Genomic DNA, 19,230 nt, shown 5'->3' on the forward strand with positions numbered 1-19,230 from the left:
GGGGAAGGGGAGGAGGGAGAATTTGGGGAGACCCTAGATTACTTCCTTATGTAGGCCGCTCAATAGTAAGCACAACTTTGTGGTCATTTTAAGGGAATCTAACTGCTACCCCTCAGCAACTTTATCCTGGCTGACACTAGTAACCATGTGACAGCTTAAATAATTTTTTTTTTAAAAAAAAAAAAAGCCAAATCAGTGAGCAGAGCTGGTTGATTGCACAGCTTCACGCTCACTACTGCTGGCACAAGGAGAAGTCAGAGAGCAGGCAAGGCTATCGGCTGAGGGGGTGACAGCAGCCTGTGGCTGGATTGATTTGGGCAGACTGCAGACATGTACTCTAGATAAAGAGGTCACTTTTCTGGCCTGTAGATTGTTTGTGATGTCCCTAATCCATATGTAGTATTACAAATTGCTGGATTTTTAAACTACTTGGTTATTGGTACTTTTTGGAACTTGTGAAATGCCATGTTAAGAAATGCTGGTGATATTTACCTGTTGGGAAGAGTTGTGCTGTCTTTGCATTCCCGATCTGATACCATCTTAGTGACTGACAGACCAGAATTTCATTCCTCTGAGTACTGTTAGTGACATGAGTAACTCCTCCTTTTTTTTTTTTTTTCTTTATTATTTTATTTTCCATCTGCAGTTTGTGTGTACTTGAAGCTCATTCCAGAGGTGAAACTGTATTTGTTATAAGTCAAGCACAGACAGGTATTCACCAGCACCTGTCCCGCTTCGGTACAAGCCTGTGTCAGCATTGGTTTGTTGGGCTTGCTCTAGTCTGTGCTCGTGTTCTGGCTGCAGTCTGGGTGAATTGTCCAGTTCTGCAAGATGAACTGATGAAGGCTAGGATAAACCAGCTTCTGTCTTCCACTGGTGAGTCCGTGGCAGTTAAAAGCTTTTTCACAAGTCCTTATGCCATTGGAGTGTGTTCTGCTTTTCATCTTTGGATGTTCAACATGTAACTCGCCGTTCTTGCAAAGTTTTTCTGGTATATGCCATGAATGTCTGTAAACTGAACGTTATTCTTCTACAGATTGGCGATATTGAACATGTCAAAGTCTTATGAGTAATAGTGATGGTACATTTCTAAGTTTAGACTTAGATGTCTCTTTCTAAAATTGGCACATTTTCCAAGACGAGGTCTCGAACTTCCTTAAATTTGAGAAGTGCTGTGTTGGTTTGGGTTGGTTCTTCCCCCCCAGTATGAACACGTACACAGTTAAAAGTTGTTAAAGAGGGTTGGGTTAATAGTAGTTAGTGCATCTGGTATATTAGTACTAGAGACAGCTTAACACTTTTGGAAAGATGGTAAATAAAGACTGGAATAATTCAAGGAATTTAGTGGAAAGTATTTTCCCATTTAAATTTGAAACAAGAAAACAGCACTAGGATATGTGTAATGGGAACACAGCAATAATTACCGGTTCGCTTCTTTGTTAAAACATTAGCGTATTTGCTTGCAAGCAGGCTGAGTAAACTAGTATTCATGATGCGTTTAGAATTTTTTTTTAGGACTCTCCATGGTTTTTGTAATGGAATTATCAGTTTATTGACTAAACAGTCATATTTATCTTTTTATTATGTGTAAAACCTGAGTTCTCTTTAGCACATGATTTTTGGAAGAAATTTACATTTCTTGACAGCTATATTTAGTCTGAAATGCTAATGTATTTTTGATTGCTTTTTTTAACTGTGCAGTAGTTCAGTCCATCTGAAGGTGGAACAAATTTCTTAAACTTTTTTACTTTGGATAGGAAACACAAATAACCCCCTTAAACATAGTGATTCTCCTCCTCTGCAGACTTCAAAATAAGTAGGAAGCCTGTATTATAATATTTTACCTGCCCACAGAACAGAGCAAAAGAAATTTGAAACAAATGCTATGATATACTGGGAAATGTAAAACAGGTGACAGATTTTGATTGTAACTCTGTAGGATACTATCAGACTGCTTTACATATATCAAAAGTGTACTGTGGCATCTGAAGTTGAGCAGTCTTGTCAGTCGTGATTAACTTATGCCTTGCATCCGTGGGAAGCCTGCTGAAGTGCACAGGCATCCACACAGACGTGAAGGTGGCTCACAACTGGAGCAGTTTGTAGAACTGGGGACATGAAGTTTTTTTTGTTGGTTTGTTTTTTTTTTTTTAAATCTAAGTGAGGGTTTTGAAGAGATCTGTGTGTTCCTTGCCTGTTGCATTATGGCCCAACTCACAAGGCTGTAGTTACACAAAAAAAAATCCCAAACCAAAAAACCAAAGGGCATGAAAAAGGGCATACTTACATACTTGCACCATTATAAACAATTCTGATAATCTGAATGCAGTTTTTTCCTTTACTAGTAAAGCTTTGTTCGTTAGTGCTCATTCTACAGATTCTTTGTAAAAAACGTGAATCATCACGACCTTTTATTGTAGTGTGTAGAAATGCCGTGGGGTGAATGCAGGAGAAATACTACTAGAAAAAATTCTGATGAGTGTCAGCTTCTGTGTAGGTCTATTTAAAAAGAAAATAATACAAGTATGGTAGTCCTGCCACTTTGCAATGTGCTTCACATAAGCTGAAGAATTCTTCCTTCACTGCTTTAACGTGCTTTAATAGAAGCCAGTGCTGACAATCCTGTGTGCTAATCGGTGTTTGACAAGCTACTAGAGGTATATTTTGGACCAGTGTTAGAGTGGGACAAATAAGAAACATTTGTTTCTTACCTGTATTATGTTTCTACTTTCCATTTAGTTGCCTTAGTCTACCTTTTATCCTTTTCCTTGGCTGATGGTTTTTTTCCCCTGCTAAAATAACCTTTTTTTTCCTGTTGTATGCTTCTTCCTTTGTCCATGTGCTCTGTCCTTCACAACTGCTATTGTTTTTCCTCTCCACCTTCCTGCTTTTGTACTCCTTTGTATTTTCCAGATATGTCTGTACGATGGGCACTTCCCGTTGTCCGAGTACTCTTTACAAATACACAGAAAAGGCTGTTAAAATCCACTTCCCAGCGTGTGTTTACTAGTGTTGAGACTGACCGAAGTGGGATCTGTGACCGAGGGGGGGACGGACTTGCCATTACAGCAAAGCCCATCTAATAGCTGTCTTTGCTAAAAAGTGGCTTTATGCATCCTGCCAACCGCCCAGTGTTGTCACCATTTTTGTCCCAGTGCTTATCTGACCTGTGGTGACCTGGAGCAGGGAGCTTATTCAGTAGACAACCAGCTTTGCTAAAAAAGCTGTTAGTTTTGGGCCATTATAGTTTCCTGAGCGTAGGATTAAACAGCTGGGCAAGGGTGGGAATGTAAGCTCAGCCTTTAACCAGCTGCTGCTTTGGGTTAGCAGTACTGTCAAAGCCTTCCTTAACCTCGTTAATATAGCTCTGTTCTTGGTGGCATGCCCACATCCTGATGGAACAAAAAGACCAGGTTTCATTTTTTATATTTTATATGCTTGTACTAGGACTTCTACCTGGAAAAAAAAAATTTATATATCTATATTTTTAGCCCTGAGGTAGTCAGGCAGTTGGACTAAGTGATTGGTGTAGGTCCCTTCCAACTGAAATAATTCTATTTTTTATTTTTTTATATATATATATAAAAAATATGTAAATGCTTCCAGCTGGAATAAATGGCCAAGAACATGAAGCATGACTGAAACTAATGACACAGCCTTTCATTTTGTTCTTGTTCATAGCTAATTTTGAGACCCTTGCAGTAGCGTGCTTCAAGTGATGGACATGACAGCTTTCAGTAAATATTTTTCTTGAGTATGTTTTCAGTACTTCGTTTAATTTGTCTTGTTTTCTTATTAAAAGATAGCAAATGAGTATGCTCTATTACTACCTCAGTATTTCATGATTTCTTTTGACAATTGTTTGTTACATTTTACAAAGGCCAAAGCTCTGTTTTTGTGCAGGTCTTTAACGGTATTAATGTCCCCCTCCTCCCCTTTTGTTGGACTGTATCAGCTGGGAGTTTTTTTCAAGATACTGTCTAGAATACTTTCAAAACCAAGATATGATCTCATTTAATTGTGTAAATTACAATTAAAACTGCCTCAGAATTAAGCATAAAGCTTTTGTGTCGAGGTAATCATTAAGGGATCAGGACCCATCCATGATCCAAGCTGTAGCCTGCTGAGGAGGGGTGATAGGGGTGTTGGCAGTTCATATAATCATGCCCTCTGACTGTTCTGATATAACACTGTATGTTTAATTTCCTGTACAGAACAGAACAAAGTTATAAGCGGGAGATCAGCTCGCCAGAGCAGATGAAGGAATTGAAGCAGGTCAGCAGAATGTGCGGCTGTCGCTGCCGTAACAGTTGTCTTCAGCTTTGATTTCACAACTTGTGGAAGAACGTTGCACCGGGTTTGGAGGAGAGACTTCTGAGTGTTATAGCTTATATGAATATTCCACTAGACAGGGAAACAAATTTAGGCAAGAGGATTCTGACAGCTCTAGATTTTTGAGGTACACGAGGAACGATCAATCATGCAGAAGCTTTGCTTCGGTGAATGGTGATGGGAAGAGAAAGCTGTACGGAGGGGTAAGCAATGCTGTTAACAACAAAAGAGCTGTTTGAGCGTTGGAAAAGGGTCAGAAGCCTGGAGTGGTCAGGAAGGTTTTGCTGGGACTTATGTGCAGCTTTTCAAAAGGGCTTGAGTAACAGTCTTGAAAGCAGGAAAAGACATTGCAAATGGTGGCTGATGCCCGGTGATGCTGAGCAGATAAGGGGCAGCAGCTACAGTCTAGAAAAGATACTTCTTGGTACTGGATTCTTCTTCTTTAAGCTACTGATCTGATTGATTTTACTGGTGTTTTTTTCAGCACCTTTGAGAGCTTCTTCCTTCATCTGGGGCAGGCTGTGGTTTGCTGGCTTTGCTAATTATAAGGCAGCAAGAGTTGAACCGTAATAATGAAAGTGCAGTACTGCAGATTGCCTTTCAACCAAAGCCGAGCTTTGGCAAAGACCGTCTAGGATATACCTTTTATATGTGAAAATTAGATGGATCTTCAGACTTAAACTGTCAGTTAGGGACCAGTTGAGCAGTCACATATATATCCATTTCACTACATTCCTTCCGGTGAGGTGTACGCAGGTTGCACGAGGTATGTTGTGGTGCTGTCTTAAAAAAAAAAAAAAAAAAAGTCTTTTGCTTTTGTGCAGATCTTGAGCATTGACAATTCTCAATGTCAGAGCTGTTAAACTAATTTAAAAATTAATTATATGAATTTTATATTAAGTCCTAGCCAAGTCACTCTTTCAGGAAAAAGTCCATGTGTACGTGCATTTGCACATGGCAATGTGAGGTGTTGGGGGTTTTTGCCATTAAACTGTTCCTCTAAAGAACACGTATAGCTATGGAAAAATAGTGATGAAATAATGATAACTGTTGGCAGAGTAATTCTTGATGTAGCTTGGGTATTGATTACCAAGAAGCTCTTTGTAGTGTAGAGAAGTTTTGCCTATTCATAAATATCTTCAATTTATTTCAGCTAGGTGTTGGCTGTAAATGGGGGTGGGAGGGCTTGGACATGGGCTTTATTCCCTTTTCTCTTGCTAGTTGCTCTGTTCTGGGGCAGTAGTCAAAGTGCTTTAGATAGTTCCCAGCATTTCATTTGTGTGAATAGAATGCACAGCTGATATGAGCTGTGAACACCCTCAGCAAAACAGCTGAGGTGTCTCTTAAACTTATGTGTCATTTTGGGAAGATCTGTCTGAGGTGAGTGGCTCCTCTTTAAACCTTCGGAGTTGTGGGGGTTATTATTTGTGTACCTTTGTTTTATTTTTGTGTCTTGTGAGTATTGAAGATTGTGTCTTCTGGCGAGTAGTTGCTTATTCTGTAGAACCTACCAAATATTTAGCAGCAAGGAGTGCTGTTAATCTATCCAGCTCTGGCATCGTCAGTTGTTTTCTTAGCAAAATTCTTGTATTTGGTCTGATAAAAAGAGAAACTTGCAGTTGTTATTTGTCTGCTGGGTGCTTCAGACAGTGTGGAAAACAAGTCTGATGAATGAATTCCTTAAAACGAGACCTCTGCTTGGGTTCAGTCTACATGAATAGATTATTTTTTACATAATTTTGCATAATATTTGAATAATCTTGCATTGTTAGTTCTAAAAGCCTTGAAGGGCTGTCAGGAAATTGCCAGAATCACTCTTTCAGTAGTTCATGTACTTGTGTAAAGAAAACATTTAATCTGAGACATCGTCTTTCAGATATTTAGTTTGCAGACTCAATCCCATTGGAAACGGTACCTTTTTGGCTTCTTGAAGAGCACTGAAGACTAATGTCTGGAGCCAGTACTGACATTCTGTTCTTGTTCAGAACATCTGTGGCATCTGTTGTCTTTTGGGTTTTGGTTTCCTTTGGACTGTATATTGCTAAATTCTTGCTTACTTATTTTGCACAGTGTACAGCTGTTGGGACTAACTCAATTTCCTGCCTCTAATGCATTTGGAGGAAATATTTATAATGTATTGTTAAGTCCCCTTGATCAAAGTAGTGATGAATTTGTGTTTTCATTATGCTCTGCATCAAGACTTTTAAATTCTATGAGTATCTAAATAAGATTAATAAACCCACTTAAGTGTTTGTGTACTCCTGGAGTGAAGCCTTTTCAGAGTTTATTTCTCATAATGCTGGTTTTATGCTTGGACAAAACTGGTGTTTTCTTTTTGGTGAATGAATTATGCTTTCATATGTGCAGTGAGACAATGGGATTATGTTAAAACACTCTTAGGTCAAGCTTCAAAGGATATGGTTCTGTAAATATCCTTTGGTCACAGAATTTCTACTACCAGGAGCTCTTATTATAGCTGCAATGTACAGAAGTAACTTTTACCTCTGTGTCTATAGCAAAGACCATTTTATTTCCCTTTTTGTACTACCATTTTAGGTAGTATTCAAAGAATTGTTTTGAGTGGCTTAATGTTTGTTTGCTTTCTCAGAAATGCTGTCCCAGATTTCAATTCAAGTGGTTTCCAGAATAACTTTACTGATAATAAAATCCTTTCTAATTCCACTGCCAAGAGCCAGCAAAACCACTGGGTAACTCTGTGTGTGTGTGTGTGGGGGGGGGAAGCACTGGATTTTTCTTGTGTGGCTTCATGACATCAATGTGAAATTGATGCTACCAGTACAACTGCAGGTGGACAGTAACGCAGTTTAAGATCCTGGATCTGTCTTGGTATAATCCTGATCTCACTTCAGAGGTTGAATATTTAGAGTTTAACTTTCTCATAGTTTTGAGGAGATTGGAACATCAACAAGAACGACATATGGCAAAGTTTTTTCTTAGCTGCCGGTGTGAGTGGAGCAACCAACAAAGTTATGTAAATAAATGTATGCAGTCTTATTTGATTTGATATGTTTGACTATTTCCCTTTTTTTTTTTTTTCCTCCAGCTGGTAACTGTGATCTCAGATACAACTCCTTCGTGTGTCAGGGTCAAAGAATGAGTAAGAGCCTGTTAATAGAGGACAGTGGGAGTTGTAAAGAAGGAAAGCCAGGAATAGAGTCTGCCTGAGCACTTTTCTGTTCAGCTTTGGCAGCTCTGTAAAATGGAGCAAAGGATGAAAATGTTGATGCTGGCATTTGCTCTGGGCAGTTTTGATAGATTGAGCTGGATGATAGTAAATAGTCAGCTGGGAAAGGGTGGTTCCCGAGTGGTGAACCTTCACAAACTTGCGGGTCTGAGATTTGTGGAAGGGTGTGATGTGCTGAAATGTAAATTAATGTCTCCTTGGGGCTGAACACAAGCATATGTGTATGTTCACTGGGCAAGGATCCTTCCCAGTCTGACTGTCAAGGACGAGGAAAAGTGGAGATTCACTTCAATGGCTTGCTGTGTTCATGTAGAACATAAGCTTCCAGAATTGTTAAAGCTAAATCATGAATAATTCAAAACAGAGTTAGTTTGAATATAGTAGGTGAGGCAGTGTGGATTTTAAGGGAGTTACCTGCTATACTTGTTATCTTCTGTTTTTTCAGTGGCTGTAGGAATGTACCAGTCAAAGGAGGTGTTTTGTACCAGTCAAAGAGGTTTTTTTGCTTCTATGGCTAGTACAGAATTTTTTTTTTTTTTTTCTTCCCCCCCCCCTCCCCACTCTAGAGGGAAGTTTCCAAGCAGAAAGCTGAGGTGTGGATGTATAACACGCCAGCTATTCTGCACAGGCTTCATCACTGATGTAGAGTACTTGAGGTTTCTTCACTTTAGCTTGCAAAATACTGTTTCTTGCACTCAAGTGTTGCTGGTATCTCTGTGGACATTTACCAGTAACTGTAACCAATGTGCCTGTTGCAGAGCTAGTAGCTTGTTCAGTCTGTGGAAAATAGGTTTTGATTCTTTTACGTAAGATCTCTGTCTGAATTTATTTTTCTCTCCATCTGCCTATATAATTATTTTTTGTTTTATTTTAAGGATTGGACCTATCCCATGAGGAGAGAGATGCAGGTATGACACACTTTCATTTACCATTTGAGTCAAAACCCATGGTGCACTCAGTAGGAAAAAGAAAGTGCCCTACAAAAGCACTGATATCAAAATCAATCTTTAGGGGTAAAGTGTCAGGCCAGTACCGTGGGAGAGATGTGTGAGGATTGCCAGCTTGTTAAAAAAAAAAAAAAGTAGTTATACTGGATTATGCAGGTGTGCTTGGACCTCTGTTGTGCAAGTACTAAAAAAAAAAAGTTGTCCCTTTCAGAATTCCCCAAAATATTTTATTTTTGCTTAAGAGATGGTTGTTAAAAAGCAAAGCTCCAATACATTTTTAACTTAAATTTGGCTGGAAGTGTCCTCAAGTAGGATGGACAATGAAAATTTTCCTAGGGTGGTGTCAGCTGAATCCTTGCACAAGGTAAGATCTACAGACCTACATGTCTTTATTGGTGGGGAGATAAATAGTTAAAAATTGGTATTTTCCTACTACTGGGACAAAGCTAGAAGATTTACCATGCGTGTTTCTTTTTCCATTAGAGCGATTTGGAATTAATTACAAGACACAATTATACACAAAGTTAAGAGTTCCCTTCATTTGATCTGGGGCTGGGTAAGATGCAGTAATCAAACTGGAACTTAGTCCAAATAAAGGACTTGATTCCTGTTCCAAAACAAGATCTCCTGCACAAAGATCATGTTTCTTTTATTCTGCCAAACAAATTTTTTTTTCCCCTTGTCCTGTTATAAATGACACTTGGTAACGTGCCTCTCTCTAATACATAAATTACTTGTTTCCACGGCCATAGTCTAGTTGAGTGCAATGTATTATTTCAGATAATTTTGAATTGGTATTAAATGTCTGTTCTTCTGCCTCCTAGGAAATTTTACCTGGGTTATTTTTAGGCCCATATTCTTCAGCTATGAAAAGCAAGGTATGATTTTCAGAATAGTGTTTCATAAGGAAGCTTTGCTGTGGTGCTTTGATTTGTTGCTGTGGGAATATGTTTAAATGTTATCTGTATAAGCCTAAATTTGCTTGCAATCCTGAATTGGAATGTGAAAGATTCCAGAGTAGAAATAATATGTGGTGCTTTTGTGGGACGGTCCTCGTAGCCTGCAGGATTATCTGGGGCTGGTGTCAATGCCTCCCCTCTGCAGAGTGACTCTGAACTGCTGCCTCGGGCATGAGAGTTGACATGAGACTGCGTTGTCCTTAACAATCTGGTGAGCTAAAGGGTTACTTTAGGAGAAAAATTAAGAAAGAGCCCCGATTTTTTTTTTAAATTTTTTCACATGCCTTGAAGTTCTGCATATGTTTGTACACGTGCACACACTCTTAATTCAGCTAAGTCAGCTTTACCTACTCCTTACAAACCAGAGAAAAGTGCAAGTTTGAAGTGACTTGTGCACTACTTACAGCGGGCATTCATGTGTGAGCTTCTTGTATTAAAAATTAAGTCTTATAGTTAAGCTTGAATAGCATTTTTCTTGGAAAAAAGTAAACCATTTGAGATGTGCACGTTACCCATCAGGCAGTCTGTTTCCTTTGCTAAAGCATTGCTGCACAAATCGGAACTGGGACCTCGCCCGTACAGTAAAATAAAGTGAATTGCATCTACAAGAAGGTCAAGCAGTGCTAAGACAAAGCTTCTATCTGCAGACTTAGAATTTAAGCGATTTTACTTTGAATGGTCCAATTCCAGCAAGAATCCAGTGCTAGCTGAAAATTACTGCATCGTGTAGGGACTTGCAATTTGAGGCAAAGTGGAAGGTGGGCAGGGATAAACAAGCGCGTTTAGTGCTGCCTTTAGTGCCTGTTCTTTTTATCATTGTTAGGAATGCTCTTGCTTGCAGGTCCTACTGGGTGTGTTTTGTCTCTGAAAGATAGAACTTTTCACTCTATGCTTTGAATATAAGAAAACTAGCTCCTGATTTTCCTTGAGGACATGATATAGCCCTACCGTGCATTGAAGCATAGCTTTTCTTTTTATTACTGTGTAACAGATGGATTCTGTCATTTAAAAAAAATTTGTTTTTTTCTTTTCCACAGCTACCTATACTTCAGAAACATGGAATAACCCATGTAATATGCATACGGCAAAACATTGAAGCAAATTTTATTAAACCAAACTTCCAACAGTTATTTAGGTGAGAAATTACCATAACATGCAGACCTGCAAACGATGAAAGGTCTTACTTTTAAGCAACTGAATACTGTATTAACAAGATCTTTTTGTGTGAAGTGTTCTTCCCAAATATTTTCACATTGTCAGAACTGTATGAAGAATGTGCTAAGGTGTAGAAAGACTCTTAAATCCAAACTGTGAAGTGTTTTCATCCTGCTAAACTCTAGGCATTGGCAAGCAAAGTATCCTTAGTTTGCAGTAGCAGTCTTCAGTTTTCAAGTTGTTGGTACTAAGTACCCTTTGTCCTGCTAATAAATCATTTTGAATGACTTAATCAGAATATGTGTACCTCTGAAAGTTGCATAGAGCCCCAGAAAAGAACCCTGGCCCATATTTACAACCTGCTGGGGAGCTGTGAGTCTGTAGCGTACTGCTTTCAAAGTTGAAATGCTGTATACAGTTGAAAACCTGTAGCATAGTGCTCGTGTGTTTCTGCCCCTCCAAGAGGGGATTTTGTCAGGGGATGTTGGAGAAGGTTCTTCACTTTCTTCCTCATAAGGACAGCTCCAGAGGTTGCATGATTGTCCAAGTTCTAGAGCTCAGACCAGAAAGTAGAGCCAGGAGGGTAGTTGCTGGCTTCCTTCTGCAGGTTTGAGTATTGTAGTGGGCTTGAATCAGCTCTACATGTGCCAGTGGTGGCAACTTGGTATTACTGTGTACTCATAGCAACTGTTTTCATTGTAGGTATTTAGTCTTGGATATTGCAGATAATCCAGTTGAGAATATAATACGATTTTTCCCTATGGTAAGTATTTGTGTGTTAATGAGAACGGATGGGGAATTGAGTTGCCCAGCAAGAGTTCTCTGAACTAACAGATACCGATTTCAAATTTGGGATCAGGACCCAGCCTGAGGCACCTGGAAGGGCTGTGAACTCTTAAGTGACTTTATTATTGCCACTTTAGCAAGTGTAATTAACTCCTTTTTTTCAATTATAGAAACTGAGGCAGAGTTGTATCTTCTTACAATCTTTTTAAAAAAAAAAAAAGTCTGGTCTCAAAACAAAGGATTCAGATCATGGGAGAAGAGAATGCTGGAGAACCTGGCCTGTAGGAAACATATTTTTTGAGACCAAGAATACTTACATGTCTTGTATCAAATACTAAAACAAATCCAAAGAGAAAATAATACCTAGTTGATGTAATGAAGTTTTACAGTATCTTGAAATGTGTTTACTGTAGAGGAATTAAAAAGTAGCTTTAAGTTAAACAGTACCCGTTACATACTGACCTTTGGGAATAGAATAAACTGGTAGTTTTGGGCCATGGTTTTGAATCTTTTGGTTAGTTTGCAACAGAGCAAAAGCATTTTGTTTCTTTTTATACTCCCCCCCCAAAAAACCCCAACCCAAGCCCCCACCAAAAAGCTCTTCTGGCTTCCCCATATATGACAGAGGTGGTCATGTTTTTGCAGAACAAGGCAGCAGATCAGTTGATGGCCTGCAGCTTTTCTAACCTATAGTGCCGTTTGATCAAACAACATCCTCTGCACATCCCACAGTTACTGACACCTTAGTAGCTCCGTGTTGGAATATTTTTAAGAGTCTAGTCTGAGTTTTCCCTATAGTAAATTATTTAGCTTTTGCTTTTCATCTCATCAGCTGTTTCAACCTAGCACTACATCACATCTCACCTTATAGGTTGATTGGACCTACTTTAATTAGTGCAAATATCATTGGAGAACTTCTAGGAAGACAGAGTCAGTAGAGTGGTCTGGGCCAGATTGCTGTTGATGCATGTGGATTTTAGTTTGTGGCGGGTGTTTGATTTTTTTTTTTTTCTTCCCAACTGTTAAGCAAGATATTTGGAAGTTACTTTCTAGTATAGTGGCTTAACAGGTGACATAATGATTGTAAATGCATACATACTGGATTTTTATGCATTTGTTTCTGGCCTTGCACTAGGTTTTCACAGACAATTTTATGGATAGTTAAAAGTACAAAAGAAATATAAATGTCCAGTTGAAATGATGTCCGAGTGCATTATTGCATTATTGTCACTGTATATAAAGATACCAAATTTAAATGCCAGTAGCAGTAACATCCAAACATCTAAAATAATCTGAAACTTTGAGTCTTGTAATTTATTTTCTTTTTTAGACTAAAGAATTTATTGATGGAAGTTTACAAAGTGGAGGTAAAATCATATTAACTTTTCTCCTTTATTTATGAATACATTGTTGTTAAAGCTTTAAAACTGACTTAGTGGTATGTATTAGAGGTTCTTAAGTATGAGGTTTTCTTAAATCTGGGGTTTTATTGTGCTTAACAAGTTCAGAGCGAAGCAGTCTTCTTTCTTTTTGCCTCTGATGGGAAAACAAGCCTCTCCGTATATCTGGGGTTTTTTTTCCACTTTAAACACAACTATGTTCTGTGCATGAGGTTTTTTTGCCCCCTCTATAATGTAGAATCTTAAATCTGCATTGTGGTCCTGGATTCCAGATTCTGTTACTCAAAATCCTCAGAGGAATGGGAATCCATGCTTCTGCATCCCAGGGCAGTCATGGACAGAGTGTAGGTAGTAATCTAGAGTGTAGACACACTTCTTAGGATGTACCTTTCTACTGTGTAGTTCTCTGTACCATGAAACTACATTTCAAAGAGTCTTCTTCAGTTGGTACAAGTATGGTTGGTTGTGGTTTTCTTTTTTCCCTTCCCAGGAAAAGTTCTTGTCCATGGAAATGCAGGGATTTCTAGAAGGTAGGAAACCATCCATCCTGCTTATTTTTTTTTTTTTAAACAATGGAAATATATTTTAATTTTTAACTTTTTTTTTCAGTGCTGCCTTAGTTATTGCATACATAATGGAAACATTTGGGGTGAAGTACAGGTAAGAACAGAGTGTGGTGATGTAGTTAACACCTTTTCTGAAAAGGTTGAAGTGAGAGTACTTTAGTACAGAGAAGTAGCCTGATATGTCTGTAGGTGTTAATTTTTGTAATTCAAGTGGTATAAGTGAATAATAATTCTGGAGGGAACACAAACAGTTGTGTATTATTGCCTACTGAGCTTGAGGACTACATGGGGCAGATTATTCCATTTCACTTTGCTGCAGGTTTGTTTACATCCTTTCTTTAAGCAGAAGTAGGTACCTGCTGCTAATGGAAACGGGCTACCAGCCTGACAGATTGATGCCTGCCTTTAAAACTGTAGGAGAGGCCCCAAGAGGCTGTTCTGAGCCGTGTGTTGAAAACAGGCCAGCAAGCAAGACTGGGGGTGGGAAAAATCATATTTTACAACTACTGCTTCCTTTTGGCCCAAACAATTTCAGTCAGACAAGCCAGTTCTGAAGAGTCTTTAGAGGTCATGTATTTCCTAAGAACTGATAATCAGAAGGAAGACTCCTGAAACCACAGAGACTTTTGTCATACTCTGTTTTCCACTGAAGTATTTTATCTCTCTTCTTCTCTTTTTAAGGGATGCGTTTACTTATGTTCAAGAAAGAAGATTCTGTATTAATCCTAATGCTGGATTTGTCCATCAACTTCAGGTGACTTTATTTTTCTGGCTGTAACTCAGAACCCATTTGATGAATCATCTTCCTGCTAAACAGCTGTTTGTACTTAGGCGTAACATTTACTGTAAAAGTATGCTTCAAGTAAATGTCAGAAGCTATAGTAGACTTGGGAGGAGGATGAGTGGGTACCCTAGTTCATTAGACTTAAGCTTTAGACAAAGCAAATCCGGGAGAAATAAAATTCCTGGTTTGTGCAGTGATTAAGAGGCTCTGCAACAGCTTGACTGGCAGCGAAGGAAACTGCAAAGTGAATACCGTGGCACGCAGCAGTGATGCTTCTTGACACTTGGATTTGTAGGTGAAGTTCACAAGTCTGAAACAGCAAATGGTGGTATCATGGGGTTGCTTTATTGTATTCCAGGAGTCCACTGGGTGGGCAAACACCAGGACAGTACGTTGAAACAGATTTGCAGTGTCTCTTATTGCTTGGGTGGCTGGCAGCAAGATGATTGAGTATCTCCTGAGTTCTTGGGGGGGTGGTACATTTAAAGAAACTCCTGCGAGGAGTTCTTGTGTAGCACTGTAAGTGTGACAGGCCCCTGGAACACAACTTCAAGGCCATGTATGGTTTGTCCTTGGAACAAATCTCTGAAGCTACCGTATTCAAAGTCAGGTTTGTTTTACTGTCTCAGTTGCCTTCTGGGAGCAACAGTGAGTTCTTTGAACATTCTCACAGAATTTTTTTATGAAAGTTTACTCTCTTCCTTAAAGCCAGTACGTGCCATCCTTTAAGTTTTCTTTTGCTCTGTCTTCCTAACAGTTTTTGTCATTCAAATCAAAGCAACAAAGAACTCTCCTCTAAAATATCTGCCTTACTATAAGATACTCTGTCCTAGTGACGTTTCTAAATTAATCCTTCTCATCCTTACAAAGCATTATGCCAAATCAATAGCAAGATGTATTATTCAACTTTTCCAGGAATATGAAGCCATCTATCTAGCAAAATTAACCATCCAGATGATGTCACCACTGCAGTTGGAGAGATCCCTCTCAGTTCCACCTGGAACTACAGGTCAGAAGCCTCTCCTGGGGGGTGTGATGCTGCCTGTCCTACCTGGTTTTGCAGGGTGACTTTGGCACTCCCTGAGTAAACCTCTAGCAGCAGCACATCTCAGACTTTTGGGAAGGGGATGGCTGCAGTTGGTGTACAAGCTGTGGTCGAACTTCAGTCTGCAGTACTGAAATATTCTGGTTTGTGGCTGAACTTCCCTACGGTGGTGTCTGACTTCCATGCCATATGGGAGAAGGGCCCTGCCTCAAAATGTCCCAAACCCCCAGCTGCCCTACAGGAATCAAGAGTGGTGGGTTGAAAGCATCCAGTGTTCATGACATAATTGCTGCCCTTAATTTTAAGGCAGTTGATCTGAAAAAAAAGTTTTGCTGTGCCTTTGAACAGATAATAGGGCATGTAAAAAATGTTTCCTTAAGCATATAGAGGTGTGCCAGTAGCTAAAGGTTAGGGAAAATGCAGCGTGGGGTGAGATGTAAAAGGAGTGCAAAAACGGGTGGATTCTAGGAAATTTCCCTGTGGAGAAGTGTGAGGGAAGAAGAGTGCTGTCAGCAACCGGCTATACAAAAGCTGAAGGTCTTCAAAGGGCAGAGTCCCTGCAGGAAAACACCAGCAAGTGCCCTGCAGTCCTCCTGGCAGCTGCCTGTTGTTAGCGCTGCTCTCAGCTGTGTCCTCCTTCCTCTTGCCTCTTCCAGGAAGTTTAAAGCGAATGCACGAAGAGGATGAAGAACTCGGAACCATGCAAGTGGCAGCAGCACAGAACGGATGAGACCTGAGGGCAAGCACTCTTTGTATTGTGAATTCCTGCCAAGAAAGGTGAAGCAAACTAGGGAAAAAGAACTAATAATGCAAAATGAACACAGACATAGCTTCTTCTCAATTACATGTTGCTTTCAGATGTAAATCTGCCTCTGCAACACACTAAGCATCATTTTTAAGATGTTGGACTTCTTGAATGAATAGATGGCACTGATTGTTTTACTCCTTTTTTACACTTTACAGTTTTATTCTAAACCAAGATTTTTGGACTTGCAAAGAGGTATTATTGCAATAATGCACTTTTCATACTTGAAATTTCTTTATTTGTATGATATAAAGTTATTACTTTAAACAAAATGCAAGTTGGGAGGGATTTGTTTATAAAGTTATTTGTGTAATTTATAACAAGAGACTTTAGTAAAGAAAAAGTTTGCTAAAACTTCACCTTGTTCTCAGTATATATTATGGTCATGCTTGTAGAAATGTGCTTTATGAACTGCACCACACTACTGGTAAGTGAGCAGCAGCAGTGATCTGAGCAGTATTTAACTCTGCCTTGTTCTAAAACCTCATTATATACTGAGAGACTGGCACTCAGATCAATTTAAGACAAAATACTGGTTTAAAAATCTCTTGGTTTATGCAAGTTAAACAGAGTACTGATTAATCACTTAATAAAATACTCATGTGCTGAATTAATACAGAGGGCAGCTACCCATTTTACACACAAGACTGAATTCTTGTAGCCAGCATTAAGAAGCTGCTTGTTAAATTAGTTATAGGCTGATTTAAGTAGAACGAGCCAGTACATTCCATCTGTCTATTAGAAATAGTGCGGTATTGAAGGAATAGTTCCCTCTCTGAGACAATAGTTGCATCATTTGAGGTAAAAATTAGGTTGGTGTTTGAAAACTGAGGCTCAGAGCCCTGGCTTGTAATAGTATCAAGACCTAAAGGATTCACCTCAGCTTTTATGAAGTGTTAGAGACAATTAAGGCCACACACTTAACCAGTGCTTGAACATTTTCAAACTGGGAATCGCTGAACTGGTTTGTGCAGCTTTAACTCTTCTCCCTTCTCAGATAACCTCGGGTTGTGCAAGTGCAGTTTCAGTTCTGCATCTCTGCTTTATTTGCCAATCAGTCTGTTGCATAAAAGATAGGAATGAAATGATGGCTCCTTCGGAGCATGGTGGTGACTGAGCATATTACAAAGCTGTTAGGAAAACTTGTGTATTTGGGAAATCTGGGCTTGTAGTTAGAGTCTATTTTAACAGAGAAGAGGTAAGAGCTGAATCAATCTTTTGGGCCCCTCACCCCAAAAAGGCCATTGAATGACGAATGGGGCCAGAGAAGGGCAACGGAGCTGGGGCAGGGTCTGGAGCACAGGTCTGCTGGGGACCAGCTGGGGGATCTGGTGGAGTTGGGAACGGTCAGGGTGAGGTTCATGGTTGGACTGGAGGAGCTTCAAGGGCTTTTCCAGCTGAGGTGATTCTGTGCATATAAGACACGTGGGGCTCTGAGCCTCCAGCATCTCCCTGTACTCTGCTGGGGCCAGGGTCCTCTGTCAGCTGCAGAGTAAGTGACCTGCGCTGGCTCTCAGGGCAGATATTTTTGAATTTGAAGGCCTGAAGCTCAGCAGCAAAGCCATTTTGTACTGTGAGGATCTCTTCTGATACTGCCTTTTGCTGGAGGATCCTCCAGCACCTTGTTTGCTTTGCAGGAGCCTGTTTACTTTGTAGGAGTTCTGCCTTGCTTTGTGTATTCAAGACAAGTTGACCACGCCTGGGACTTGTTGATCTTTAGTTAGTCACTGATCTTCCGCCTTGTCTTGCAGCCCCTCCAGAGCAACTTTGAGCTCTTGGCCTCTCTGGAGACTTTTATAGGGGGTGGATTTTGATTTGAAAACTGCTTGGGTTAAAGCATGCTGCTAGAACAGATGTTGGTGGCACCTGAGGAGGAAATCCTGCAGGAAGTCAGAGCTTTTAACTGAGCTAGGACACCAGGGTAAGGCTCTCCAGCCTAATAACCTCTTCCCATGTGGAATGGGGATGCTGTGGAGTGCTGCATGTGGGGAGGCTTCAGCAGCACTTTATCTTTGCTGTCTGTCTTCTACCACCTACATCAGCAACAGCACACTGCAAATCCTTCAGAAAAAATGCCTTTAAGACATGTATGATTAATTAGGAAACTTTCAGCTTGGAAAGGGGAAGTGTTGCTGTTGCCTCCTTAAGCAGCACAAGTTGTCAGTGTGGTTGTAGGGTTTATTATGTGCTGCTAACTGACTCTCTTTACAGGAATGTGTCTGGGGCTGTTGGGAAATAGAGGCTCTGATGGTTCACCCCCCACCCCGTGAGGTTACCGCAGGGTTTGGGGGTGTCTGTCTGTCTCACACAGCTCACCAAATGCTGCCAGCTCACAGCTGCTGGGAACCAGAGCTTCTGCATCAAATTGCTTTCTGTTGCAGCTCCCTTGGGAAGGGGTAGACGTGAAACACAGCTGGAAGAACAGTCTTGCTTCATCAAACTATCTCCTGCCAGAGAGGCTGGTTGATGTGGAGTCTGGTTCTGTTACCTCAGTGGGGTCCTGGGGCTTCCCTGGGGACCCTCTTTCACAAACTAACAAGCTTCATGACTAAAGATTTTCCACCAATCTGATTTCTTTTTTTCAGACCATTACACCCTACTGCTGCCTTCTGCAGTCATTCTGGTCCGTCTGCCTCACAGATAACATCCTCTCAGATCCTGAGGGATTCTGACAATAGTTTTCCTCATATCTATTAAGCCTTTTATTTAGAACTTGACATTTCTCTCATTTAGCTTATTGCCAGTAGATATTTCAATTAGTTTGCTTTCCAGATTAAACCAAAAGTGGGAAGTGGTGGCAGGGATCCCTTGCTGTGGTGTTAGGGTAGCAGTAGAGGTGGAATTTTTCTCCCTTCACCATGTTCCAGATCTTTGGGGATCCACAGCTGGATGTTGACATTGCCTTTCCAGCTTGGGGGAAGCAGAGTGAAGGAGCTGGAGAGCTCTTGCTTCCTCCTTGGGATTTCAGCTTTTGGGCAATGTTAAACCTCTGGAGAAGTTGGTAGTTTTGAGAGGGTTGATTTCTGACACAGTCCTTGGTGCTGGTGTTCCCTGGGAGGTCTTGCTAGTTCCTCTTGAGCCAGTTGTACTGGATATATTAACAGGCCTGTTTCATTTTAATGGTGATATTTTCTTACCACCTGTTGCTGTAAGATGCTGTTACTTGTGGCATTTTTGTGGCATTTTCCTGCTTCTTGTGACAACTTAAAGCATCTTACAAGGAGCAGCTGAGGGAACTGGGGGGGG

At 40.2% G+C, this 19,230-nt stretch overlaps 1 protein-coding gene across 1 annotated transcript; it reads left to right on the forward strand.

The window, feature by feature from the left end:
* The first annotated feature begins 8,164 nt into the window (after positions 1–8,164).
* STYX (serine/threonine/tyrosine interacting protein) lies at positions 8,165–16,549 on the forward strand. Its single transcript, XM_026849060.1, has 10 exons — positions 8,165–8,445; positions 9,309–9,362; positions 10,481–10,578; positions 11,301–11,361; positions 12,715–12,751; positions 13,275–13,314; positions 13,394–13,444; positions 14,032–14,104; positions 15,050–15,143; positions 15,836–16,549. Exons 1-10 carry the CDS (start codon positions 8,428–8,430, stop codon positions 15,907–15,909), a joined length of 600 nt encoding a protein of 199 aa, XP_026704861.1. The 5' UTR covers positions 8,165–8,427; the 3' UTR covers positions 15,910–16,549.
* The last annotated feature ends 2,681 nt before the right edge of the window (positions 16,550–19,230 follow it).

Source organism: Athene cunicularia (genome assembly GCF_003259725.1).
Source record: "Athene cunicularia isolate RWA chromosome 5 unlocalized genomic scaffold, athCun1 chr5_part1, whole genome shotgun sequence".
In the NCBI taxonomy this organism is placed as follows: domain Eukaryota; kingdom Metazoa; phylum Chordata; class Aves; order Strigiformes; family Strigidae; genus Athene; species Athene cunicularia.